The following is a 26,755-nucleotide window of genomic DNA, read 5'->3' on the forward strand; positions in this document are numbered from 1 at the left end:
GGACTTTTGAGTTGAGGTTGTGCACATCATTTTTTTTGTACAATCACATGAGGCCCTTTCACACTTTTTGCAGAATGGAACTCCTGCCTCCTCACATTTCAAAAGATTGTGTAGCCTTGAGTAATCTCAAATTTCCTTACAACATTGAAGAAGGCCACTCAGTATGCCAGTTTTCAGATATGCCAGTTTTCAGAGCAATCCCATCATTTCAATTCCCACTTATTATTTCCTGTAATCTTTTCTCTTACAGGGGTGCATTAAACCACCCTTTTTGATGTTCCTACCTCTCACACACATAGAGTCATAGAGTCAAACAGCATCTAAACAAGCCTTCGGTCCAACTCAACTGAGCAAGATGCTCCATCTATGTGCCATATGCATGTTTGGCCCACATCCCTCTAAACCATTTCCAGGGATGTAACTGTCCATTTTTTTGTTTAAATGGTGTTATTATACCTGCCTCAACTACTTCCTCTGGCAGTTTGTTTCATATATCCACCACCCTCTGTATGAAAAGGTCATCCACAGGTTCGTACTAAATCTTTCCCCTATCATCTTAAACCTATCCCCTCTAGTTCCTGATTCTTGTACCGTAGGTAAAAGACTGTGCATTCAGCCCATCCATTCCCCTCATGATGTTATACGCCTCTATAAGATCAGCCTCCTATGTTCCAAACAACAAAGTCCTGGCTTGCCCAACCTCTCTTTATAGATCAGGCCTTTGAGACCTTCATCATCATCACGGTGGCGCAGCGGTAGAGTTGCTGCCTTACAGCGAATGCAGCGCCGGAGACTCAGGTTCGATCCTGACTACGGGCGCCGTCTGTACGGAGTTTGTACGTTCTCCCCTTGCCTGCGTGGGTTTTCTCTGAGATCTTCGGTTTCCTCCCACACTCCAAAGACGTACAGGTATGTAAGTTAATTGGCTGGGCAAATGTAAAAATTGTCCCTAGTGGGTGTAGGATAGTGTTATTGTGCAGGGATCGCTGGGCGGCGCGGACCCGGTGGGCCGAAGGGCCTGTTTCAGCGCTGTATCTCTAAATAAAATAAATCTTCTGTGCACTCTTTCCAGCTTAATGACATCTTTCCTATGTCACTTGGAGTGGCCAATTTATCCAGCAACCTAGGAAGTGTAGCCCCCATGACAAACCCACGCAGTCACAGAGAAACCTATAACATCCATGAAAAAAGAAGCAGGGGTTAGATTGGAACTCGAGTTGTTGTAGTGTGTAGGGTAGTGTTAATGTGCGGGGATCGCTGGTCAGTGCACACACAGTGGGCCGAAGGGCCTGTTTCCGCATAGTAGCTCTAAACTAAACTAAAAACTGAAGTTAAATGTAGATGAATGTAATCATAAAAGCATTATTATACATTTCTAAACAAGTATAATAGGAAAAGATTTCACAATCTATCACAGATTATTGTTTATATGTAATTAAAGGTAGCAGTTTTTCATTCATTCTAATCTGCAGAATGAGAAAATACCACCGACAAGGAATGTTGTTGCAATTTGCCAAGGCCTGTTTGACAACACCTCCCAAATCCAACTCGTTGAATGCCCCAAAGCATTAACAACAGAAGATAAATGAGAATAGCACCTAAGGAAGTTCCCCTCCAGGTTATACAACATTATGCCTTAGAAATACTGTAGATTACTCATTTATCCTAGTCAATTGGTCAAAATCCTGAACCACCTACCTTACAGCATTGTGAAGGTCCTTGCATGCCATGGGCTGAATCAGTTGAAGAAGGTGGCCATCAGGTGACCTTTCGAAGGGCATTTAGAGGTGAGCAATATATGCTGAGTATTCGTGAAGTGCTCACTTTCTATCAAAGATAATAGAGCAGAGCAAGATAGACCACTCGACCCTAAAAACCGTAGTATGTCATGGCGCCATTTTAGTAGGCAGAAACTTGCAGAAACATTTTAAAAGAAAAATAACAAAAATCTGTGAATTGATAGATGATATATATTCTGCATTTTAATGGTATCATCACACATACTGTTCCCCCACAACACTGATTACACTGCGAGAGGCATAGCGAACGGCGGGTTTTGCCTACTAAAATGGCGGCCGTTCCGCTCCTTTGCGTACTACACTTCAGTGTAGGTGATTTCGACGGAGTGGTCCATCTTGTTCCTCTAGTATCTTTGCTTTCTGTCAAACACTCTTGGACGTTAATATGCAGATATCAGAAGAAACTTCCTTGAAGATCCTGGTGCCAAAAATACATAACCGTCTGGACCATTAGTGCACATGGTATTGGGGGTAGGGTACTGACATGGATAGAAAATTGGTTGACAGACAGAAAGCAAAGAGTGGGGATAAATGGGTCCCTTTCGGAATGGCAGGCAGTGACCAGTGGGGTACCGCAAGGCTCGGTGCTGGGACCCCAGCTATTTACGATATATATTAATGACTTAGACGAAGGGATTAAAAGTACCATTAGCAAATTTGCAGATGATACTAAGCTGGGGGGTAGTGTGAATTGTGAGGAAGATGCAATAAGGCTGCAGGGTGACTTGGACAGGTTGTGTGAGTGGGCGGATACATGGCAGATGCAGTTTAATGTAGATAAGTGTGAGGTTATTCACTTTGGAAGTAATAGAAAGGCAGATTATTATCTGAATGGTGTCAAGTTAGGAGGAGGGGGAGTTCAACGAGATCTGGGTGTCCTAGTGCATCAGTCAATGAAAGGAAGCATGCAGGTACAGCAGGCAGTGAAGAAAGCCAATGGAATGTTGGCCTTCGTAACAAGAGGAGTTGAGTATAGGAGCAAAGAGGTCCTTCTACAGTTGTACCGGGCCCTGGTGAGACCGCACCTGGAGTACTGTGTGCAGTTTTGGTCTCCAAATTTGAGGAAGGATATTCTTGCTATGGAGGGCGTGCAGCGTAGGTTCACTAGGTTAATTCCCGGAATGGCGGGACTGTCATATGTTGAAAGGCTGGAGCGATTGGGCTTGTATACACTGGAATTTAGAAGGATGAGGGGGGATCTTATTGAAACATATAAGATAATTAGGGGATTGGACACATTAGAGGCAGGAAACATGTTCCCAATGTTGGGGGAGTCCAGAACAAGGGGCCACAGTTTAAGAATAAGGGGTAGGCCATTTAGAACGGAGATGAGGAAGAACTTTTTCAGTCAGAGAGTGGTGAAGATGTGGAATTCTCTGCCTCAGAAGGCAGTGGAGGCCAGTTCGTTGGATGCTTTCAAGAGAGAGCTGGATAGCGCTCTTAAGGATAGCGGAGTGAGGGGGTATGGGGAGAAGGCAGGAACGGGGTACTGATTGAGAGTGATCAGCCATGATCACATTGAATGGCGGTGCTGGCTCGAAGGGCTGAATGGCCTACTCCTGCACCTATTGTCTATTGTCTATTGTCTATTGTCTATTTGCAACGACTCATAGAAACATAGAAATCAGGTGCAGGAGTAGGCCATTCGGCCCTTCGAGCCAGCACCGCCATTCAATAAATAACCTGCTCCTGCTCCTAATTTGTGTGTGAAATGCAGCATGGAGTTTCTCGGTAAATGGCAACAGTGTCCTTCTGATAGCCTGACCAGTATTTACGCCTCAACCAACATCACTGAAAGGTATTAAGAAATAAAGATAGAAGATACTGGAAACAATCAACAGGTCAGGCAGCAGCTGTTGAAAGAAAGGTGGCGCAGCGGTAGAGTTGCTGCCTCACAGCGCCAGAGATCGGGCTTCGATCTTGACTATGGGTGCCATCAGTACGGAGTTTGACGATCCCCTCGTCACCTACATGGGTTTTCCCCAGGAGCTCCGGTTTCCTCCCACACTCCAAAGACGTACAGGTTCCTAGGATAATTGGCTTGGTAAAATTGTAAATTGTCCCTCGTGTGTGTAGGATAGTGTTCGGGGATCACCGGTCGGCATGGACTCGGTGGGCCAAAGGGTCTGTTTCCGCACTGTATCTCTAAACGAAACTGTACTAAACTATAAACAGAATTAATGCTCCCAGTCGGAGACTATCATCGGAACACAACAGCTCTGATGAAGAGTGCATGAATTGAAATGCTATCGCTGCTTCTCTTTCCACAAATACTTCCGGACCAGCATTTTCTGTTTTTATCTCATATTTCCAACATTATAAATATTTCTTATTTTCATTTGAATGGGATTATCCAATCGGTTGTTTCATTGGTATTTTCTGCCGTTTGCAGCTGCCATATTTATTCTCAGCAAGTTGCTGGACGTAAATATCACCATTAATCTATCCTGGTCCAATCATATTGATGCTATGGCATAGAGAGCACACCAATTCATCTACTCCCTCAGGAGACAAAGAAAATTTGGAGAAATTTTGACCCGTCTGAAGAAGGGTCTCGACCCGAAACAACACCCAATCCTTCTCTCCAAATGCTGCCTGCCCCGCTGAGTTACTTCAGCATTTTGTCGTGACGAAATGCTACATTCCATCACTGTATGATGAAGTGTAGCATTCTATCTTCATGCCTGCAATGACTTTTACCAACTTTGTGGAAAGCATCCCATCAGGATGCATCACAACATGGTTTGTAAAAGCTCTGCCCCACACCACAAACATCACAGAGTTGTGTGGATGAAGCCCAGTCCATTGCACAAACTAGCCTTCTCCCGAATCGACTGCATGTACACGTCACATTGCCTTCTAAAAGCAGCCAACATAATCAAAATAAGGAAAAACTTTTTCAGTCAGAGAGTTGTAAATCTGTGGAATTCTCTGCCTCAGAAGGCAGTGGAATCCAATTCTCTGAATGCATTCAAGAGAGAGCTAGATGGAACAGTTAAGGATAGCGGAGTCAGGGGGTATGGGGAGAAGGCAGGAACGGTACTGATTGAGAATGATCAGCCATGATCACATTGAATGGTGGTGCTGGCTCGAAGGGCCGAATGGCCTACTCCTGCGCCTATTGTCTATTGTCTATAATACACTCCACACATTCACTCTTCTCCCCTCTCCCATCAGACAGAAGATACAAAAGAACACATCAGATTCAGAAGTGGCTCCTCCATTGCCACTATTATAAGACTACTGAATGGACCTCTCGTATGCTGGAACTGTGACCCTAATCTCTCAGCCTTCCTCATGGTGGCCCTTGTACCTTCTCTGGAGCCACAGTGCACGCAACACAACAGCACTGTTATTGTGGCACTACATCTGGTTATTTTTCTCTTTGCACTACCTTTTGTACTCATGTATGGACTGATCGTACTCATATACGCTGTGAATTTACTGGATAAAATGCAAGACAACGTTTTTCACTGTATGTCAGTATGCGTGACATTACTAAATCAATATCAATACCAATCCCAATGACTCAGTAGGTAGACACAAAATGCTGGAGTAACTCAGCGGGTCAGGCAGCATCTCAGGAGAGAAGGAATGGGTGACGTTTCGGGTCGAGACCCTTCTTCAGACTTAGTTATGGCTTAAAGCACCAAATTGCCCTTTTGCATGCTTTGATATTCCAGATCTTTTAAAGTCATTTGTCATGATCAATTGTGTCATCCTTCTCTGATGCCCCTCTTTTATCAAGCTCTATAGAACTGTGGTGACCTAGTTCCATTCCTTCTAATACCAACACATTTTCTGCAATGGTTTCTCTCCCAGTCCTGGACTATTTTTCCAGATTCCTCCAGGGATCTAACCTGTATTTATTGATTTATTTTATAATGCTGTTTGAGGCAGTGTGTTATCTCCCATGTGTGTGCTGCTTCTGAATCTTTTCTCTCTGGTATTTATCTCAACCTGTAAACGTTCCTGTGCTTTTATTTTTGGATTTAGAGATACAGCGCAGAAACAGGCCTTTCGGCCCACCGGGTCCGCGCTGCCCAGCGATCCCCGCACACTAACACTATCCTACACCCACTAGGGACAATTTTTACATTTGCCCAGCTAATTAACCTACAAACCTGCACGTCTTTGGAGTGTGGGAGGAAACCGAAGATCTCGGAGAAAACCCACGCAGGTCACGGGGAAGAATGTACAAACTCCGTACAGTACAGCACCCGTAGTCAGGATCGAACCTGAGTCTCCGGCGCTGCATTCGCTGTAAAGCAGCAACTCTACCGCTGCGCCACCGTGCCGCCCGTGCTGTCAGACTTCTTTTCCTGCATCAGGTCATGCAGTGCATTCAGGCCCCTTCACCTTTTCCACATTTTGTTACTTTACAGCCTATTTAAAAATGGATTAAATTCTTTTTTTTTTAATCATCAATCCACACACAATACCCCAGAATTAAGAAGTGAAAACAGGTGTTTAGAAATTTTTGCAAAGTAATTAAAAAGAAATAACTGAAATATCACATTTACATAAGCATTCAGACCCTTTGCTCTGACACTCAAAATTGAGCTTAGGTTCATCCTGTTTCCATTGATAAGTGGGACAGGGGTTTAAGGCAGTGACTTTTCTAGAATTGATCACTGCCAGTTCTATGGTGCCACCAACCTCAACTCTGAGTTAATAAATCATATGTCCTTCATTCTTCCAGGGTCTTGTCTTATTCAGAACCACCTTATTGGCTTCCCATTCATCCCTCTCCATGAATTCTACCTTATGATGTTTCTAGCCTGAGTAGTGGAAGATCATCCAACGGTCTCCGTACTTTTAAGAATTGGTATTATTGTGGTTTATTATCGTCAAGTGTACTGAGCTGCAGTGAAAAACATGCTCCCAAACAAATCACACCAGACATTAGTACTGCTAGAAAATAACTGCAGATGCTGGTACAAATGGAAGGTATTTATTTCACAAAATGCTGGAGTAACTCAGCAGGTCAGGCAGCATCTCAGGAGAGAAGGAATGGGTGACGTTTCGGGTCACCCATTCCTTCTCTCCTGAGATGCTGCCTGACCAAACATTAGTACTATCAAACCATTTGTGAGTGCATTGGGTATTGCAAAAGAGAAAGGAAACAAAGTGCAGAATATAGTGTTACAGCGTAGCAGATGAGATGTCCACTCGTGAGCCTGAGAACAGTGAGGAACAACCTGTTCCTGAATCTGGCGCTATATGCTTTCACACTTTTCAATCTTCTCCCAAATGGGGGGATGGGAATAGGGAAATGGCCCTTGATTACATTGGCTGCTTTACCAAGACAGTTTGAAGTGTAGATGGAGATGGGAGGGAGGGTAGGCTGATATGCACAATAGACTCATCTATTGCATCGAACTTCATCGAACTGTTTGCAATGTCCTGCAGCCTTGTTCAGAGCTGTTGCCCAACCAATAGACAATAGACAATAGGTGCAGGAGGAGGCCATGCGGCCCTTCGAGCCATTCAATGTGATCATGGCTGATCATTCTCAATCAGTACCCCGTTCCTGCCTTCTCCCCATACCCCCTGACTCCGCTCTCCTTAAGAGCTCTATCTAGCTCTCTCTTGAATGCATTCAGAGAATTGGCCTCCACTGCCTTCTGAGGCAGAGAATTCCACAGATTCACAACTCTCTGACTGAAAAGGTTTTTCCTCATCTCAGTTCTAAATGGCCTACCCCTTATTCTTAAACTGTGGCCCCTTGTTCTGGACTCCCCCAACATTGGGAACATGTTTCCTGCCTCTAACGTGTCCAACCCCTTAATAATCTTATACGTTTCGATAAGATCTCCTCTCATCCTCCTAAATTCCAGTGTATACAAGCCTAGTCGCTCCAGTCTTTCAACATATGATAGTCCCGCCATTCCGGGAATTAACCTAGTAAACCAAGTTGTGATGTAGCCCAATATTGTGCATCTGTAGAATTGTCATCATACACCTTTCCCTTCTTCCAGCACCATCTGTAATATGCCTTTAAACATTTGTCTCTTTTAAAATGCTGCAAATACCAAAATTATAGCTATCAGATTATATGTGTGCCAGAACCACATTATTCCCAAAAGCCATTATGTCCAACCCAAGTCGAATCTTTAACAATTCTTTAATCACTAAATAGATTAGAGTCATTGTTCAGCAAGCATCCTTGGGTAATTAACATAATATTGACACCATAAATGGTGAACAATAGATAATGGCCTTCACACTTGAACCCATAAAATGAATTAAAAATATTAAGCTATATTTTAGTTATAAACCTCAACGTGTGCATGTATTTATTAAACTATTATTTTATGGCTAGCAAAATGAATAATTCTGAAAATGATATACCAGTCTCCATTAATTTCACAAAATTTCAAACATCTATAGACTAAAACTCTCGTTTGTTTGTTTGTTTGTTCCTGAACTACAGCCAAAACGGCACACGATAGCATGACAATTTTAGGCAGGCCTTGCTCACCGTTGTCCCTTTGGTGCTAATGGAAGAAGTTTCATTGAAATCAATGTTATATTTTTAAAGTGATTCACATTTTAATGTTTAAATCTATCTCCCTGGGAGGGAGGGGGGAGGGAAGACGGGGGGAGGAGGGAGGATAAGGGGGGTGTTGATGGGGGTGGAGTGGGGTGGGAGGGGAAGAGGGGAGGGGGAGGGGAGGAGGGGGTTGGTGGGAGGGGGGAGGTGGAGGGGAAGGGGAGGGGTAGGGAGGGGGGGAGGGAGGGGGTGGAGAGAGGGGGGGAGGGGGGAAGGGAGTGAGGTTGGGAGGAGAGGGTGCTGCACCAATGCAGGAGAGGTTTGGGCCCAACGGGTCCACTTGGTCTAGTAAGTGAATATGTTGAATAAGTGAAGAAAGCCCAGCCCCTATAAACCTACACAGGCCTTTTTTGTTCAGTCAAATTGTTACATAATCAGAAATACTTTGTCTAATTTTAAGCATAATTTATAATGTAGCTGCAACATAGCAGTATAATTAAGTACAGTAAATCCTCATTTAAACAGACCACTTTATAACAGATTTTGGATATAGTGGAGGGACCTGCTGATGCCATCCCGGGCTCCCACCATCTTCCCGGACGCTTACAGCCCGTCCTCCAACACCACTCCCGACTCGCAAGGTGCACCAGCGACCCTTCTTCACCCACCGTACGGTGGGTGCGGCTGTTGTTGTGGCTCACGTTGTAGCCCCTGGGGACAGCACTTTCTTCAGGGCGCCGCCACCGACAGGACGCCCTTGGTCACCGTGGGGCTCCCTCCCCTCTCACCACCTGCCGCTTCTCCCTGTTGACCGTCGCTTTGTTCACCCGCCGCACCTCCGCCACCTCCTTCCCCCGACGCTCCGTTCACTCAGCCTCTCCCCCCCACTGACACCACCGCTTCATCCTCCATCTTCCCCAGACTCACCAACAAATTCTGCCTCGGAACATGTCAGCGACTGTGAGCTAGAAGGAGGAGGAGGTGGCGGTGGTAGGGAAACAGACAAAGCAACAGCCGACAGAGCGAGACGACAGTCGGTGAGAGGGGAGGGAGCCCCATGGTGACCGAGAGCATCCTGTCATTGGTAGCGGCCTGAAGAAAGAGCTGGGGGCCAGGGGATACAACGTGAGCCACAGCAACAGAGGCATCAACTGGACCATGGGGCAGCTAGTGAAGAAGGGATCGTTGATGCAGACCAGCGGCATTGGGACCTAGTTTTAATGTGAAACTAGACAAAGTGCTGGAGTAACTCACAGATTGAATCAGTCTGAAGAAGGGTCCTGACATCTCACCTATCCATGTTCTCCAGAGATGCTATCTGAGCTGCTGAGTGCCTCCAGCACATTGTGTTCTTTTGTGTATTAGCCATCATCTGCAGTTCTTTGTTTCAACTACATATAATGATAATACCTTATATTACGGCCAGCTCTCGTCTTTCTTATCAAGCTCTAAAGCTGCCGTTGACGTAGGATAGTTGGAGCGATATTTTGTTATATGCATACAATCAACAACAGGGATCTCCACGACGTTTGAATTAGTTAGTCATTTATTTGAAGTTGCAATATGACATATTGGCATATCTCTTGTCATCAACTTGTTATTGATTAGCTTGGTAAAAATCTAATGTCCTACCGTACCCTACGTGACTTATACGATCTGCCAGATCTGAATCTCCAGCAGAAATTTCTTCCTGGTCTTCTATCATTAGGCATTTATTCACAAAATGCTGGAGTAACTCAGCAGGTCAGGCAGCATCTTAGGAGAGAAGGAATGGGTGACGTTTCGGGTTGAGACCCTTCTTCAGACTGATGTCAGGGGGGCGGGACAAAGGAAGGATATAGGTGGAGACAGGAAGTTAGAGGGAGAACTGGGAAGGGGAGGGGGGGAAGAGAGGGACAGGGGAACTATCTAAAGTTGGAGAGTCAATGTTCATACCACTGGGCTGCAAGCTGCCCAAGCGAAATATGAGGTGCTGTTCCTCCAATTTCCAGTGGGCCTCACTATGGCACTGGAGGAGGCCCATGACAGAAAGGTGAGACTGGGAGTGGGAGGGGGAGTTGAAGTGCTCAGCCACCGGGAGATCAGGTTGGTTAAGGCGGACTGAGCGAAGGTGTTGAGCGAAACAATCGCCGAGCCTGCGTTTGGTTTCGCCGGTGTAAAGAAGTTGACATCTAGAGCAGCGGATACAATAGATGAGGTTGGAGGAGGTGCAGGTGAACCTCTGTCTCACCTGGAAAGACTGTTTGGGTCCTTGGATGGAGTTGAGGGGGGAGGTAAAGGGACAGGTGTTGCATCTCCTTCGGTTGCTGGGGAAAGTGCCCGGGGATGGGGTGGTTTGGGTAGGAAGGGACGAGTGGACCAGGTAGTTATGGAGGGAACGGTCTCTGTGGAACGCAGAAAGGGGAGGGGATGGGAAGATGCCCTTTAGCCAACTTATATCGGCAGTTTCTTCTGGCTGAACTTCTATCAGCTGCTTCTTCGCGTGAACTGAAGAAATACGTCGTAGCTGGAGGCTCTCTGTCTCCGCCAAGCCCGTACGTAAGCATAGTATTAACCTCTTCTTAGTGTCCACAAATACAGCAGGATACAAAGTAATATAATAATATACCAAAATAACTAATAAACGCAAAATGGCTCCTACACCTTACTCGGTTATTGCAGCCAATCGGCAGTAACGGACACCATTCCCCCTCAGGGTTCGTTATAACGAGGGTTTACGGTGGTTGTGTAAATCCATAAAAAGACAAGGTCAAATCCAAACATTCAACCTCATTCTGGCACCAAAATCAATGAGTCCAATTCTGCTTCCATCTGTAATTTGGGATCTTAATATAAACATGCTTGAGAATAAGGAGCAGTAATATACTGTGTGATTTCCTGAATGTTGCTTATTCATTTGGGAAAGTTGTGGCTGCACTTTTACCTCAATTCTGCTTCCTTCCCAATTCAATTATCCTTTGATTCCTTATACCCCCCCCCCCCCCCCCCCCCAAAAAAAAAAATATATTTATCGTTATTTTGAGCTGTTCACAGACTAAGCTTCTACAACTCCCTGGAGTAGACAATTGAAATAAACTCAGTCCAAGTGACAAATTCATTCAGTGTTTGTTTCATCAATTGGCTTTGAGGCATCTGCCATTGTTTCTTCAAACACACTGCCTGGTTAACTGAAGGCTCCTGTCAGAGAGTGTGCTTTGCCCATATATATATATATTCATAATCAATTATTTACTCTTTGAACTGACTCGTGGACAAAGTCTTGGAATGTGACCTCAAAGAAGCAATAAAAATGACAAAATATCATCTCTTAAATTTTCCATTTGATGTAGCCAATCTTTGTCTATGATTATTTAATCATAAAGTAATCTTAGTCTGAAGCAGCATACCTGCTCCCTCACCATGAGCATCAACATGGGAGATCCTTTTCATTGCACAAACTTATTTACTTAGAATTTATCTTTTGGTGTTTGCATGAGAGAAAGGACATGTTCAAGGAGAAGAGAGAACAATATGCCACAGGAACTGACCACGATGTCTTTGCTGACCATAATGTTAAATTAAACTAATCCTTTCTGCCTATGCATGGTCCATTTCCCTCCATCCCTGCATAATCATGTGCCTGTCCAAAAGCCCCTTGATAGCCACTGTCGTTTCTGTTTCCACCACTACCCCTGGCAGCACATTCCATGCAGCCACCATTACATGTGCAAACAGAAACTGGCCCTGCGCATTGCCTTCATCCAACTTGCTATGGCAATTCAAGGCCTCTTTTGGTTCTCCTAATTCCCTGCTCAAGATCTTTCCTGCTTTCGTTACATTCCTCAGCAGCCCTGTCTGAATTCATCTTCCTAAACACTAAAATAAACTAAACTAAAGCTATATGTGCTTCCTTCTTCTTTTTCACGAAATTCACAACCAGTCTTGTCGTCCAAGGTTTACATACCTTGCCACAGTCGTCCCTCCATCTAACTGGAACATGCCAATCCTGAACTCTGATCAACTGGTCTTTAAACAACTCCCACATGTCAAAAATACATTTTAAATGATTGCACATGGATGGTAATTGGCTGCAGTTTGCCATTTATGCAAGCTACATACATATCTCGAGAATCCTATATTTCAAAGTATTTGTATATAATTTGATTAAGGATTTATTCATGATAGTTTAACCAAGAATCGGGTTTGGTTCCTTGAGTCTCATTGACAACCAGTAAGTTCCATATCTTTTGAAAGAGTTGAGTCATATTGGTTGATATCTGTGTTTATATCCATGTAATGCAGAGTTTGTAACAATGCACCCTTTAAGGAGAAACAACATTTCTAATATACAAGAGACATAGATTAGTCTAAATGAAAGCAGACCATGACATACAGTAATTCAGTCTTTATTTTCTTCAAACAAACTTTGCTGTATGTCCACACATGCTTTCAATTTAGAATCCCTGATTGCCTAAAGCAATGCTCTTACTTTTGAGAGTATTCTGATGGTTTTTAGCTAACTGTCAGGAGATAACAAGGAAAGAATTGACATGGGTGGCGCTGATTGACGTTTCTTTGCCAAATGTTTTTGGAAAATGTGATCATTATCTATCTCTGATAGTCATGTAACAACATGTTTTCAGACCATTTAGTTAAAACATACAATTGGCACCAGATTTCCTAGATGTTTTATAGATCTAATATCAATGAATCCAGCCTGGTGACAGGAACCATTCAGAGCTATTTTGAACTCTTTATAATAATCTGTACCACATTCTTATCGACCTTCCATTCCTTTTATTTGAATTTCCCATTCATATTTGTCTGTCTATTTAAATGCCTTTACAATGGTCCTGAGTCTCACATTGTCAATTATTCCAAGTTAATCTTGTGACACTCTGTGGAAATTATATTCCATCATGAGATCATCATAATCACATAATGCTATTGACTAATCACCACTCTATTAATCTTCTACTCTAAGCCTTTTACCTATCCTGCTCAGCTCTATTCTGTACAAACTTTCCATTAATTCTCTTGCTCTGCTGCCCTATCTTTGCTTTCCATAGACAGAAAATGCTGAAGTAACTCAGCGGGACAGGCAGAGTCTCTGGATACAAGGAACGGGTGACGTTTCGGGTCGAGTCATTTTGCGTCTATCTTTGACGCAAACCAGCATCTGCAGTTCTTTCCTACACACTTCCCTTTGCTTTGCATGCCCACTTTTAGTGTTCTGATTCTGATTCCTACTTTGTGCACTCTTCTGAGGCCTCTGATTTTGTCGGTTCTGCTGCGGCTAATGAGGCCACAGTGGTATCTGCAGAATCTTCCACAGATGGGGCAGGAAGCGGTGGGAGGTTTATGAGGTGCTGCAAATGCACGGTATCATTGTGTCCCCGATTCACAGCATCCTCAGAGTTCCTAATGCCATCCACACCGCTCCTTCCTCATTTTGAGCAGTCATGGCCCAAAGGTTCACAGACGTCAGTGGAGATGGTACACAACTTTGAGGAAGCTTTGAGCGTTACCGTTGAATCTTTCCTTCTGCCCATCTGACAGAACTGACAGCAGAATGTCTATTTTTGGAGCCTGCTGCCAGGCATATGATCAACATGGCAAGTCCCATGTACGCAATTGAGCATCCTCAATGCTGGGGATGTTGGCTTGAGAGAGTATGCGATATTGGTTTTCTTATACTCCCAGGGAATTTTGTAGGATTTTTTGGATACTGCATTTGGTGTTGCACACTTACCCATAATCCAAATCCCATTTATGGACTCTTTCGGCAGATCATATCCCTCCTCCTAGATCCAACTTTCCTCTTCTAATTACATCTACAGATCAGGTGAAATCATAGAAAGCAAAGAAACAAAGCATTCCTAGCTTTCCCAGCATTCCTAGCTTCCAAGATGGCGCCAAACCCAGGCGACTATTTGAGTGCAAGCCACGGAAGCAGATCTACAAACACATATTACAATCGTTCCACACTCTTAAATCTCTACTCCTACATCAACATTTCTTACTTTAACTAAGATCAAGGCCAGAGGCATAATTAAGGACGAGTCGCACCCTGGCCACTCCCTCTTCTTCTCTCTCCCATCGGGCAAAAGGTTTTGAAGTGTGAAAACGCACACCTCCAGATTCAGGGACAGTTTCTTCCCAGCTGTTATCAGGCAGCTGAATCATCCTACCACAGACCAGCGAGCAGTGCTGAACTACTATCTACCTCTTTGGTGACCCTCGGACTTTCCTTGATCGGGCTTTGCTGGCTTTACCTTGCACTAAACGATATTCCCTTATCATGTTTCTGCACACAGTAAATGGCTCAATTGTAATCATGTATTGTCTTTCTGCTGACTGCATAGTACGCAACAAAAGCTTTTCACAGTACACGTGACAATAAACTAAGCTGAAACTGAAACAATAGGATACTAATTCACAGATAGCAAGAGATAATCTATCTTTATGTTTGTTCCTGAGTGATGCCGAAGAGGTATTTTACATGATGAGTGCATAGAGTTCTTCCAAATACTCAGCTGTTCTCTGTTTAATATCACATTCGTTGTCTGGGTGTCTCAAACAGAGGAAGTTACCCATGCATTTTACACAATAAAATTGGCAGGTGTCTAAGGACCATTAAAAAGAACAAATCTGTTTCATCTGGTATAATTGGGGGTTGCCCGGAGGAATACATGCACAAATTTCAAGGTCATTAATATCAATTTAATTTAGCAGGAAATGATAAACTGTCTTGTTAATTTCTGCTGCAGTATGTTAATGTGAAAAGAGCTGTTGTGATGGAAACTGCACTTGCAAACCTTCATGCACACAGTTCCCTCTCCCACATCTTTACATTGCATGTCCTAAAGGGACTGTCATATGAGGAAAGACTGGGCTTGTATTCACTGGAGTTTAGAAGGATGAGAGGGGATCTTACAGAGACATATATAGTTATAAAAGGACTGGACAAGCTAGATGCAGGAAATAATGTTCCCAATGTTGGGGGAGTCCAGAACCAGGGGCCACAGTCTAAGGATAAAGGGGAGGCCATTTAAAACTGAGATGAGAAAAAACCTTTTCACCCAGAGAGTTGTGAATTTGTGGAATTCTCTGCCACAGAAGGCAGTGGAGGCCGATTCACTGGATGAATTTAAAAGAGAGTTAGATAGAGCTCTAGGGGCTAGTGGAATCAAGGGATATGGGGAGAAGGCAGGCACGGGTTACTGATTGTGGATGATCAGTCATGATCACAATGAATGGCGATGCTGGCTCGAAGGGCCTAAAGGCCTCCTCCTGCACCTATTTTCTGTGTTTTTATGTAAACATGAGGCTCAATTTGCTAAACGTGCAAAATATAAAGTTTTGAATTTTGGTATTTAGTTATAAGTGAATGTTCAGAGTGAAGGATTTACTTAATCCCAATAATTATATTTTCTCCTTTACATTAACAGAAGTTGGTTGTGTCAATACAATTTTGGCAATCTTCTGACAAAATGTGAAGACTGTTAATAAGAAATCTCCAGCCAAGCAAACGCCTGTAAATACTGGCTTGGCATCAGACCTCGGTTGCTGCAAAGCCATGGTTCTCAGCGAGGGCTTATCGGCCGACTCTCAAACACACTGGTTCTGAAAATGCTCAGGATGCACCCCATTGTTTATGCTGGAATACTGGCAGTGGTCAGAAGTGGTGGTGTTATTGTGGCTGGAGGTCGGCAACTAGTGGTGTTCTGCAGGGGATCAGTGCTGGGGCTCTGTTGTTTTGTGATGTCTATGTTAACGTACACAAAAATGCAGACGAGTTGGTTGGTGGGTTTTCAGCCGATGCAAGTACATGGCTGAGTTGCAGACAGTGGAACAGGGTCATCAAAAGATACAGCAGGAGAGAGATCAGTTACAGATACAGGTGGGAAAATGGAAGGTGGAGTTTAATCTGGGCAAGGTGGCGCAGCGGTAGAGTTAGACAATAGACAATAGACAATAGACAATAGGTGCAGGTGTAGGCCATTCAGCCCTTCGAGCCAGCACCGCCATTCAATGCGATCATGGCTGATCACTCTCAATCAGTACCCCGTTCCTGCCTTCTCCCCATACCCCCTCACTCCGCTATCCTTAAGAGCTCTATCCAGCTCTCTCTTGAAAGCATCCAACGAACTGGCCTCCACTGCCTTCTGAGGCAGAGAATTCCACACCTTCACCACTCTCTGACTGAAAAAGTTCTTCCTCATCTCCGTTCTAAATGGCCTACCCCTTATTCTTAAACTGTGGCCCCTTGTTCTGGACTCCCCCAACATTGGGAACATGTTTCCTGCCTCTAATGTGTCCAATCCCCTAATTATCTTATATGTTTCAATAAGATCCCCCCTCATCCTTCTAAATTCCAGTGTATACAAGCCCAATCGCTCCAGCCTTTCAACATAAGACAGTCCCGCCATTCCGGGAATTAACCTAGTGAACCTACGCTGCACGCCCTCCATAGCAAGAATATCCTTCCTCAAATTTGGAGACCAAAACTGCACACAGTACTCCAGGTGCGGTCTCACCAGGGCCCGGTACAACTGTAGAAGGACCTCTTTGCTCCTATAAGTTGCTCGCTGTAAGTTGCTGCCTTACAGCGAATGCAGCGCCGGAGACTCAGGTTCGATCCCGACTACGGGTGCCGTCTGTACGGAGTTTGTACGTTCTCCCCGTGACCTGCGTGGGTTTTCTCCGAGATCTTCGGTTTCCTCCCACACTCCAAAGACGTACAGGTTTGTAGGTTAATTGGCTGGCCAAATAAATAAATTGTTCCTAGTGGGTGTAGGATAGTGTTAGTGTGTGGGGATCGTTGGGCGGTGCGGACCCGGTGGGCCAAAGGGCCTGTTTCTGCGCTGTATCTCTAAAAAAAAAGTTTTTAAAAAAGAGTGACATGGTGTGCCTTGCAAGGTCAAATGTAAGCCTTGATGCACAGAGGAATCCTGGGATCCAAGTCCATCACTCCTAGATAGTAGCAACACAAGTAGATAGAGTGGTAAAGAAGTGGAACCGACGAAGGTAAGTATTCCATATGCCTTGGTCGGGGCATTAGGTATAAGAGCCTGAATGTCACGTTGCAAGTTATAACACTTTGGTTGGACTGCATTTGAGGTATTGAATGCAGTTCTGGCCACCCCATTACAGGAAGTATGTGGAGGCTTGGGAAATGGGGCAGAAGAGGTTAATGCTTCCTGGATACAAGGGTATTAGCTGTAAGCAGTAGTTCCAGAGTAATCCGTGGCAGGATGATGGAGCCAGCAGCCAGATGTATAACGCTGATGGAAACGCGGGCAAAGGCAGCTTTCTGTGGGAGCTAACTCATCTTCCTTCAATGCACTTAACCTCAAAACTAATAATGTGAATGTGTATTTTGATTCTTTTTATTTTCAGAGGGTCTTAGTTAATTTTGTAGCTTCTTTTTTGTAAATATACAGTTCTGTACACGTATCACTCTACATAAGCACGTGGATACATATTGGAAAAGCATCTCAGATACAGCATAGGTGTACAGTAGTAGTACACTGAAGATACATATGCAAGAAGAATAAGTACTGCTGCTGTACACTTGTACTGTATCTGAGATGTATCTATGTGCTCATGTAAAGCATTACTTGTACTGAACTGTATACAAAAATTAATTTCACTGTACCTCGGTATACATGCCAAATGAAGTACTATACCTTTAAACAAATAAAATAGCTGCGAACTTCACCTTTTTAGGAATTCTGCCTTCCATGCATGGCCCCTTTAGAGATTGGAAAAGTTGTAGGGAAAAAAACTGCAGATGCTGGTTTAAATCAAAAGGTAGACACAAAATGCTGGAGTAACTCAGCAGGTCAGGCAGCATCTCTGGAGAGAAGGAATGGGTGACATTTCGGGTCGAGACCCTTCTTCAGACTGAACTGAACAAGTCAGTCTGAAGAAGGGTCTCAACCCGAAACGTCACCCAATCCTTCTCTCCAGAGATGCTGCCTGTCCCGCTGAGTTACTCCAGCATATTGTGTCTACCAGAGATTGGAAGATACTGCGCCTCTTTAAATGGCTTGGACAGGATGCAGCATACACAGTATCTATCCCTTTCTGGGTTATTGTGTTGACATGATAGTTCATGTTTGTGGTGAACAGCTATATAAATCTGACTGCTGATAATAAGAAAAAACCACAACAAAAATTTGGTTGCTGTTATGCTGGGGACCTGCTGTGAATTTTAGCGAGTATGTTAAAAACCATACACTCTGCAAACGGTGCTTCTTTGGCATTCATATGGTTAAAAAATCATGCAAAGGTAGAAATGGCAGGAAACGTGTATTCAGGAGATGTTTTTATGGATTATGTCTAAAACCAGGTTTCATTATTTTCCAACTTGAATTATACTAGTTGATTTATTTGTTCAGATATTCATCTTCCCTCATGAGACTAAAAGGGAGCAATTATCACTTCATCTACTGATGCCCTCTGAGAACAAGAATTTTTGTTCATAAACCTGCAAAGGGCACATTTCACACGACAATCCTTTAAATGTGTTGCATTAACGCTATCAATATCTCTGCTGTTTTTCCTCTCCAGATGATGTAATGTATTTATATATATATATATATATCTTTACCTTCTAGGTTGGGATTGTTTTACACTACTCCACACTCTCGACGATTTTCTGGATTTGTGTCACTGCCAGAAATATTTACAAGCAAGTGACCAAAAAGGTGCCTCAGTCCCACAATGCTGAACAACCATCACACTCTCCACAACCTATGCTACGGTAAGGAACACGCATATCATGTTTCCCTGAGTAGATGAAACTATTTGTATTGGTGACGCATAGCAGAATGTTTCCAGAATATAAATGCAGTTCATGGAGAACGTGACAGCTGAAAGACATTACCGATAAGGATGTTGCTTCATTTGCCTCTGCGCATTTTGCACCTTTTATTTTATTATTTTCTATCCATCAACGTGGTGTGTTCTGCTTATCATTCCACGGTGTAAATAGCTCCGAGCTGTTGTGGCAACTTATTATTTGTAATGGGGTGTTGATTTAACATCATCAACATTAAGGATTCTTGTGATGGAAGGAACTGCAGATGCTGGTTTAAATCGAAGGTAGACACAGAATGCTGGTGTAAAAGGCAGCAGCTCTGGAGAGAAGGAATGGGTGACGTTTCGGATCGAGACCCTTCTTCGGACTGATGTCAGGGGAGTGGGCGGAACAGAGATAGAATGTAGTCAGAGAGTAAAACTGGTGGGAGAACTGGCAAGGGGGGGGGGGGATGGAGAGAGAGGGAAAGCAAGGGCTATTTGAAGTTAGAGAAGTCAATGCTCATACCACTGGGGTGCGAGCTACCCAAGCAAAATATGAGATGCTGGTCCTCCAATTTGCGCTGGGCCTCACTATGACAATGGAGGAGGCCCAGGACAGAAAGGTCAGACTGGGAATGGGAGGGGGAGTTGAAATACTGAGCCACCGGGAGATCAGGTTGGTTAAGGCAGACTTAGCTGAGGTGTTCAGCGAAATGATCGCCGAGGCTGCGCTTGGTCTCGCCGATATACAGGAGTTGATACCTGGAACAGCGGATACAGTTGATGAATTTGGAAGAGGTGCAAGTGAACCTCTGCCTCACCTGAAAAGACTGTTGGGGTCCTTGGATGAAGTCGAGAGGGGAGAGAAAGGGAAAGGTGTTGCATCTCCTGCGGTTGCAGGGAAAAGTACCTGGGGAGGGGGTGGTTTGGGTGGAAAGGGACGAGTGGACCAGGGAGTTACGGAGGGAACGGTCTCTGCGGAAAGCAGAAAGGGGTGGAGATGGGAAGATGTGGCCAGTTGTGGGATCCCGTTGGAGGTGGCAGAAATGTTGTAGGATTATATGCTGTATGCGACGGCTGATTTGGTGGAAGGTGAGGACAAGGGGGACTCTATCCTTGTTATGAATGGGGGGAAGGGGAGCAAGAGAGGAGCTGTGGGATAAAGAGGAGACACGAGTGAGAACCTCATCTGTAATGAAAGAGGGGAACCCCCGACCCCTTAAGAATGAGGACATCTCCAATGACCTGGTATGGAAAACCTCATCCTGGGCACAGATGCGGCGTAGACGGAGGAATTGGGAGTAGGGGATAGAGTCTTTGCAGGAAGCAGGGTGGGATGAAGTGTAGTCTAGATAGCTGTGGAAGTCAGTGGGTTTGTAATAGATGTCAGTCAATAGTCTGTCTCCTGTGATGGAGATGGTGAGACCTAGATACGGGAGGGAGATGTCGGAGAATTTGAGCGCAGGATGGAAATTGGTGGTGAAGTCGATGAAGTCAGTGAGTTCTGCATGGGTACAAGAGGTAGCACCAATGCATTGATCAATGTAGCGGAGGTAGAGTTTGGAGATAGGGCCAGTGTACGTCTGGAACAGGGATTGTTCAACATACCCTACAAAGAGGCAGGCATAGCAAGGGCCCATGCGAGTGCCCACAGCTACGCCTTGGATTTGGAGGAAGTGTGAGGAGTCGAAGGAGAAGCTGTTGTGGGTAAGGACCAGCTCTGCTAGGCGGAGGAGAGTGTTAGTAGATGGAAATTGGTTGGTTCTGCGGTCGAGGAAGAAACGGAGGGCTTTAAGACCTTCCTGGTGGGGGATGGAGGAGGTGTAGAGTGACTGGACATCTATAGTAAAGATGAGGGAATGGGGGCCTGTAAAATGGAAGTCGCTGAAGTGATGAAGAGCGTGTGAGGTGTCATGGACAAAGGTAGGGAGGGATTGGACCAGGGGAGGATAGGATGGAGTCGAGGTATGTGGAAATTAATTCAGTGGGACATGAACAAGCAGAAACAATGGGTCTGCCAGGATAGTTCTGTTTGTGGATTTTGGGGAGAAGATACTAACCGTGAGGTTAGAGTAAGTCAGGGGAGTGGAAAAGTTGAGACGGTTGATGTCCCGCTGGCAGTTGGAAATGAAAGATCTAAAGGAGGTAGAGGGCCATCCAGGGCAGTCCAAGAGGAGGGGAACTGGTGGAGACGGGAGAAGGGGTCATCATTGGGTGGTGAGGCCACCTTCCCATAGGAAAAGGCACGGAGGGGAAGGAGGAGGCAACGGAAGAAGAGCTCTACGTCATGGCGGACCCGGAACTCGAGGTGGGGGTGGAGGGAAACAAAGGTGAGGCCTCTGCTGAGGACAGACCGTTCCATATCAGAAAGGGGGAGATCAGGGGTGGTGGTGAACACACGGCAAGGGTGGGGTTTGAGGTCAGAGGAGGGCCGGGGAGTAGATGGAGGCTGAGGCGATGTCTGGTTGGGGGATGGCGGGTGTTCAGAGAGGAGGGGAGCATGAAGACTATTGTAATGGGTGGGAAGTAGCTGGGGCCACCTGGTGAAAGGTAATGACCCAGTGGAACCCCCACTGAGGTTCCCTGTTGGAGGGGGGGGGAGCAGTGGGACCCAGCAGGGTCAGACCACGTTGTGTTGGAGCTTGCATCGTGGAGGTTGTGGGCCCGGTGCTGAGCCTGGGACTCAGGTAAGATGATGGCTGCGGCCCGCTGGTGGGCGGTGGAGTGGCGAGGGTCGGCGGAGTTGCTGGTGGAGGCCCGCGGGGGACTAGAGAAGCGTCGGTGGTCCCGGTCAGCGGATGGCCGGGGAGTCGGCGAGGGTCGGCGGCAGAGGCCCCGGGGAGGTGGTGGAGGTCAGCTGACGGCAGTTTCGGGCCCGGGACCGGCCAGGAAGGCGGTGAATGTTGGTGCTGCTCCTCGTGGCGGCGATGGTGGCGCGGGTGTCTGCCTTGTGGTGGTCGGGCGGGTGGCGAGGACCAGCAGTGGAGCCCCGGGCCTGCAGGCAGTGAATCGAGACGTTTCGGCGGTGGGAGCGGTCTGGAAGCGAGCGAGTTTGCGAGTCTTAGTGGAGTCCAGGTTGGTGAGGAAGTGTTTGTTGAGGGCGTGGATCTGGCATGGCATGAAGTACAGTTGGGGCCCGTTGTGGGTTAGTGAGGCCCAGAGTCGCGACAGAGTCAGAGTGAGGGCCTGATGGTGCCGGCACATCCCAGCCAGCGTACAACGCAGGGCACGGAAGGAGAACTGTTGTGAAAAATGGCAGATAGACTGTCGGAGCCTGTAGTCCGGGTTGGGTCCAAACTGGGAGGTGTGGAACCGGAGCGGGAAGCCACCAGGTAGAAGATGGAGGAGCAGGCAAGTCCCGAGAAAACACACGTGGCTATTATAGCGAGTCTGGGTTGAAACGTGGTCGTAGAGTAGGAGGCCAGGAGGAATCACAGAGGGGGGGGCAGTGAGAGAGCATGTTGCTAAACTCTCGTGGGAGAGAGGAGGAGAACCTCTTCAAAGTAGACATACCTCAAGGAGATTTGAGGAGGATTCTTCTTTATTTGAGAAAGAAACCATAAACGCGCTCAGCTCTTCAATGCATTTTCTAGATCTCACGTGGCTTTGAATATTTATTATTTTTTAGAAATCTTTAAACTTTCACTTATTGAGACATTTGATGCAGTTCTATTTATACCAATGGCACCTACAGTTTGCTCTGGATCCCAATGGGGTTCACAGGCATATGCATATCAATGTTATTTTATTGTTAGTGCATTTGTAAATTACAATAAATTACAATAACTGAAGCTGATTCACCAGACTTTGTGATGTATCCTAGGCTGTGGCAAATACTGTTTTATTTGTGGAATGCACTTTAGAATTTGTTCCAGTTTCTAGCCCTGCTGTCAGCTAATATTAGATGCAACCTTGTGTGCACAAAGGAACTGTAGGTGCTGTTTTACACTGAAGATAGAGACAAATGGCCGTCAATACATATTTTTAAGGCAGAGGTAGGTGGATTCTTGATTAGTACGGGTGTCAAGGGTTATGGGGAGAAGGCAGGAGAATGGGGTTAGGAGGGAGAGATAGGTCAGCCATGATTGAATGGCGGAGTAGACTTGATGGGCCGAATGGCCTAATTCTGCTCCTATCATAACAAGAGGAGTTGAGTATAGGAGCAAAGAGGTCCTTCTACAGTTGTACCGGGCCCTGGTGAGACCGCACCTGGAGTACTGTGTGCAGTTTTGGTCTCCAAATTTGAGGAAGGATATTCTTGCTATGGAGGGCGTGCAGCGTAGGTTCACTAGGTTAATTCCCGGAATGGCGGGACTGTCGTATGTTGAAAGGCTGGAGCGATTGGGCTTGTATACACTGGAATTTAGAAGGATGAGGGGGGATCTTATTGAAACATATAAGATAATTAGGGGATTGGACACATTAGAGGCAGGAAACATGTTCCCAATGTTGTGGGAGTCCAGAACAAAGGGCCACAGTTTAAGAATAAGGGGTAGGCTATTTAGAACGGAGATGAGGAAGAACTTTTTCAGTCAGAGAGTGGTGAAGGTGTGGAATTCTCTGCCTCAGAAGGCAGTGGAGGCCAGTTCGTTGGATGCTTTCAAGAGAGAGCTGGATAGAGCTCTTAAGGATAGCGGAGTGAGGGGGTATGGGGAGAAGGCAGGAACGGGGTACTGATTGAGAATGATCAGCCATGATCACATTGAATGGCGGTGCTGGCTCGAAGGGCTGAATGGCCTACTCCTGTACCTATTGTCTATTGTCTATTATCACTTATGACCTCGTGACAAAATAAAGAAAGGTCTCGATGCGAAATATCATTTATTCCATTTCCCCAGAGATGCTGCCTGGCCCGTTGAATGGCTCCAGTATTTCGTGTGTATATTCAATGCAATCTCACTGGTTTTAAGTTTGTCCTATTATAGTATCACTATTGCAACAGTTCCTTTGAAATTCGAACACCACATACCATTTGATATTACAGCTGTAATACTATGTAGGATTTCAACAGTTAGATATACTTCAGGCTTTACTTTTAGTAAATAACTGTGATGTGCTATTCATAAGATTTTAGATTTAGATTTAGAGATACAGCGCAGAAACAGGCCCTTCGGCCCACCGGGTCCGCGCAGCCCAGCGATCCCCGCACATTAACACTATCCTACACCCACACTAGGGACAATTTTTACATTTGCCCAGCCAATTAACCTACATACCTGTACGTCTTTGGAGTGTGGGAGGAAACCGAAGATCTCGGAGAAAACCCACGCAGGTCACGGGGAGAACGTACAAACTCCGTACAGACAGGATCGTAGTCAGGACCCTCCGTAGTCAGGATCGAACCTGAGTCTCCAGCGCTGCATTTGCTGTAAGGCAGCAACTCTACCGTTGCGCCACCGTGCCGCCCGGCATCTCCCTTTCTCACAAATTAGACTCCTGTGTACATTTTGATAATTAAATACAGGTGCTCCCCGCCGAACAATGCTTCGACTTTTGATATTTCGACTTTACAATTGTGCAAAAGCTGGGCAACGGCAGCCAACCCATAGTTCACTTCCGGCCATGTGATCAGGTGTATTAAATGCATTTCGACGTACGATATTTTCAGTTTGCCATGGATTGATCGGAACGTAACCCCACTGTATGTTGAGGAACACCTGCAGGCACTTTCTAGATTCTTGTGATATCTTCAGATATCCTGAAAGACAAAGCAAGATATTATAATATTAAACTCAGCTTGCTGCACTTCCATTTTATACCTTTTGTGGCCATTCCACATTTTACCTAATTTGATCTTATTCTAATCCTTTGTACTTTGTAGTTTTTCTAATTTCGGGAGTGTTATAGAAATAGTTTTTTTAATTGTTTATGCTTTCTGTAAAGCAAAGTAGACCCCAGTGGAGAAGCACAGGGAATATTCAATTAACCATTCACAGTCATTTAGATTACATTTCTAAGTGTCACTATTGCCAAAATATTTGCTCAGCTACATCTCAATTGATGGAACCAATAAAGGACAATTAAAATCTTTCAGGAATTATTAAGCTTATTCAAAATAGTTCTGTGAAAAATAGCAAATATTTGCACAAAAGTACAAACTCAAACCATAAACATAACGACAGGTTTTGGGCTAATTGCACATTGTTATCATATTTGTACGATGAGGCACGAGAAGCAAAGATTTTGTCAGGAATATTGGAATTAGAAGTTTGGACTCATTTATATTCTTTATTTACACTCGTGTTCACTACTGACACCCATCACCTTTTTACAGGTGAATTAATTGCTCAATGCGAAAGCTTCTTTCATAAAATGTAGTCATTCCTCAGTTCTTTATCTATTATTTATTGGGAGTTGTAATTTCTCACTCACTGTTGTTTGAGAAGAAAAAGCTGCTGTGCTTGTAAAATGCCAGAATTTTAGTTCAGTTTAATTCATTCTTAATACCTTTGACTGCTATAGAGTATTGGCATTAAAAATATCAGACATACCCCATCATCTATATACTAAAACTCTCGTTTGTTTGTTCCTGAACTACAGCCAAAACGGTACACGATAGCGCGACAATTGTAGGCCCACCTTACTCACCGTCATCCCTTTGGTGCTAATGGAAGAAGTTTCATTGAAATCGGTGTTATATTTTTTAAGTTATTCACGTTTTAAAGTGTAAATCTATCTCCTAGGGAGGGAGGGAGGGAGGGAGGGAGGGTAGGGGGTGGAGGGAGGAGGAGGAGGGAGGGGGTGGGGGAGGATGGAGGATATGGGGGGGTTGAGGGGGATGGAGTGGGGGGGTGCAGGGGGAAGGGGAAGGGGGAGGGGTGGGAGAGGGAAGGAGGGAGGGAGGGGAGAGGAGGGAGGGAGGGGGGCAGGGAGGGTGAGGGGGAGAGGGAGGGGCTGGAGAGAGGGGGAGGGGGGGGAGGAGACAGGAGAGGGGGAGGTGGGGACGGGAGGTTGAGGGTAGAGGGGGGTGAGGGGGAGAGGGAGGGGCTGGAGGGAGGGGGTCAGGGGAGGTGGGGAGGGGAGTGGGAGGAGAGAGGGGAGAGGGAGGGGCTGGAGGAGGGGGAGGGGACAGGGGAGGGGAGGGGGAGGGGGGAGAAGGGAGGGGGGAAGTGGGGGAGAAGAGGGTGCTGCACCAATGCAGGAGAGGTTTGGGCCCAACGGGTCTACTTGGTCTGATGCTATTTAAATCTGAGTTGCAGGAAGTGATTTTCCATCACGGATTATCTCTCTGATTACCTTTCATGCACAGCAATACTGTGAATGTTAACATTTTGGTCACTTTCAGGGACAAGCAAACGAAAATGAATAGGTTCAATCAAAACTTGAATAACCCGCCCTTCAAATGACCAAATCCATGAAGCACTCAGAGGCATCTCCCTTTCTCAAGTGATCCTCTCACCAACATTCACAAAGAAAAGACCTCAAAGAAATATTGGAGATGTTGATTATATAGGACAAGATAAAATGTAAAAAGACCGAAATACTTGCTTCATTTCTCAAACAATTTAAACTCTCCATGTGGCTGTGATGGACAGCAATGCTGTGATTACCTCTTGGCAACAGTATACTTCCTTCAGGGTCAAAAGAGCTGCATTTTACAAGTGAAGTGCAATTAGATCCTTTTAGGGCGTGCGGGGTGGGGTTGGAAAGGGGAAAGCAATCATGTCAAACA

At 45.3% G+C, this 26,755-nt stretch overlaps 1 protein-coding gene across 2 annotated transcripts in view; it reads left to right on the forward strand.

Annotated features, from left to right (window-relative positions):
- adgra1b (adhesion G protein-coupled receptor A1b) overlaps nucleotides 1–26,755 on the forward strand; it is a 565,267-nt gene that overhangs the window by 522,951 nt on the left and 15,561 nt on the right. For both annotated transcript variants that reach the window (XM_078413700.1, XM_078413699.1), the window contains one exon: nucleotides 18,900–19,045. In XM_078413700.1, the coding sequence (XP_078269826.1) occupies nucleotides 18,900–19,045 (146 nt within the window). The remainder of the gene's footprint in view (nucleotides 1–18,899; nucleotides 19,046–26,755) is intronic.

The sequence above is a fragment of the Rhinoraja longicauda genome, chromosome 16, assembly GCF_053455715.1.
Source record: "Rhinoraja longicauda isolate Sanriku21f chromosome 16, sRhiLon1.1, whole genome shotgun sequence".
Classification (NCBI taxonomy): domain Eukaryota; kingdom Metazoa; phylum Chordata; class Chondrichthyes; order Rajiformes; family Arhynchobatidae; genus Rhinoraja; species Rhinoraja longicauda.